This window comes from Bison bison, unplaced genomic scaffold (genome assembly GCF_000754665.1).
Source record: "Bison bison bison isolate TAMUID 2011002044 unplaced genomic scaffold, Bison_UMD1.0 scf7180017846047, whole genome shotgun sequence".
Classification (NCBI taxonomy): Eukaryota; Metazoa; Chordata; class Mammalia; order Artiodactyla; family Bovidae; genus Bison; species Bison bison.
This window is the reverse complement of record NW_011476620.1, coordinates 4,436-6,491: the sequence shown is the minus strand read 5'-3', so window position 1 is coordinate 6,491 and position 2,056 is coordinate 4,436. Positions and strand designations below refer to the sequence as shown.

The window sequence follows — 2,056 nt, the reverse complement described above, 5'->3', positions numbered from 1 at the left end:
TTCTTCATTACAACATTAGAAGGAGGCACTTATGCAGAAATCATATGTGTGATGACTCAATGTTATGAAAGTCTTCTTTGTCTGTTTTTAGAAATTCATTTCTAATGGAATCTTTAAAATCACAGTGAAATTTTTAGTACTTAATAGGACCACCAAAGTGTTTTCTTTTTAAAGTAAATCACTTCTGTAATATTTCATATTCACAATAATTTCGTAGTTTAAGTTAGTAGACACATTTTCAAGATGAAAATCTGAAGGTGAATTCTACTTTTGTAAAAGACTGAATAATGAAAATAGATTCTGCTTTTATCAATGGAAGAGATCCATTTGTTCAGTTTTTATTTGGGCTTCAGGTTCTTCAATTTTAGTCCTAGATACAACTCAAGGATAGCCCTCTTCCCCATGCATCCTACCTCTGTCCTGATTTTTGAGGCCTTCTTGCATTATTGCAGTAGACTCAAAAGTGGTATCTCTGCTTTGTGTCTTGATTCCTTTGAAGCTACCTTTCTCAAGGCCAGCTCTGTGAGACTCATGCACCATCTACAGCAGAAGTTCTTGAACTGCTGATCAGAATCCCTGGGGCAGGGCACCTCTAAATCTGTCAGGCCCCACCCTTGGCAGTTTCTGATTCTGTAGAACTGCTTGGCCGTGCACGTGTTTTTAAGTTTCCTGAGAGATTGTCATATACCTGACCAGACTGTGAAACCACCTGTCTATCAGAGTCAAGTCTGAACCCCTCTGCCTGGTTGTACAAAGCCTTCTGTGACCCTGCTCTATCTTAACAGTTAGCCACATTTCCAGTACCTGTTACAATCAGTTTTGCATGTCTACTTGTTGAGGTAAAAATCGTCCAGTTTTATGTGAATCAAGTTAAGAGATTATATTTGTTAAAAGGGTGTTTGAAAATGGTAACATTTTATTTAAATATCTGCTGTTATTATATATTTCCTGCCCTTTTTAGTGGATGATGCTGGCAAAATAGAACACGATGGTTCCTCTGGAATGACCATGGATGCAGAGTCAGAGATCGATCCTTGTAAAGTAGATGGCACTTGCCCTGAAGTTATCAAGGTGTACATTTTTAAAGCTGATCCTGGAGAGGATGACTTAGGTAAGAGAAGACCTTCAGCATAGTATCCATCCTGATCAAACACTTCACCCTAATTACTGTTTGGTGGTTTAGACAGTGAATATTTGTAATCTTTTCTGAAAATAACCTTTTAAGCGAGGATTCCAATATAGCAGTAGAAAAGTATGCAAATGTAATAAGTAAAACAAGTGAAAATGAAGTTTTCACATAGATTCTTGAGCTGTCATCTTCCCTGATAGGTGGGACTGTAGACATTGTGGAGAGTGAGCCTGAGAATGATCATGGAGTTGAACTACTTGATCAGAATAACAGTATTCGTGTGCCAAGAGAAAAGATGGTTTATATGACTGTCAACGACTCTCAGCAAGAAGATGAAGATTTAAGTAAGTAGGTGGCCTTTTTGTGGGAGAGAATTTTTGTTCTTGTAGCTCTTTTTTTTTAAAAATATGACCAGTAACTGGAGGAAACAAGTAGCAGTATTATAGAGACTATGATTCTGCTGTATTCCAAGAGAAACATCAATGACTTACTATGTGTGCTTAGAATATGGCTTTAAAAACAAATTATGGAACTGTATTCAAAATCGTATAATAAACCATAATGGAAAAGAATATGGAAAGATAAAATTAAAGAAAGCAAATTATGTTAAAAGCCAAGAAATACATGATTCATTCAACAAATATTGATTGAGTGCTTACTATGTGAAAGCTGTGTTCTAGGTATATAACATGTGAACCTTCTTTCTACTTGTCTGTTAACCGAATTCACGTGAAAATATCTTTCCTGTGATCTCTGTAAACGTGGTCACAGAAGTTTCTCAAATTTTCTACTTAGATGTTGCTGAAATTGCAGATGAAGTTTATATGGAAGTGATTGTAGGAGAGGAGGATGCTGCTGCCGCTGCAGCAGCCGCTGCCGCCCATGAGCAGCAGATGGATGACAACGAAATCAAAACCTTCATGCCGA

The 2,056-nt window shown here is 37.1% G+C and overlaps 1 protein-coding gene across 1 annotated transcript in view; it reads left to right on the top strand.

Annotated features, from left to right (window-relative positions):
* Positions 1-2,051, top strand: part of LOC104987460 (zinc finger X-chromosomal protein-like) — a gene marked incomplete at its 3' end in the record, with an annotated part of 11,185 nt that extends 9,134 nt beyond the window's left edge. The window contains exons 2-4 of the mRNA XM_010838413.1: positions 962-1,111; positions 1,330-1,473; positions 1,925-2,051. Of these exons, the coding sequence (XP_010836715.1) occupies positions 962-1,111; positions 1,330-1,473; positions 1,925-2,051 (421 nt within the window). The remainder of the gene's footprint in view (positions 1-961; positions 1,112-1,329; positions 1,474-1,924) is intronic.
* Between the last annotated feature and the right edge of the window lie 5 nt (positions 2,052-2,056).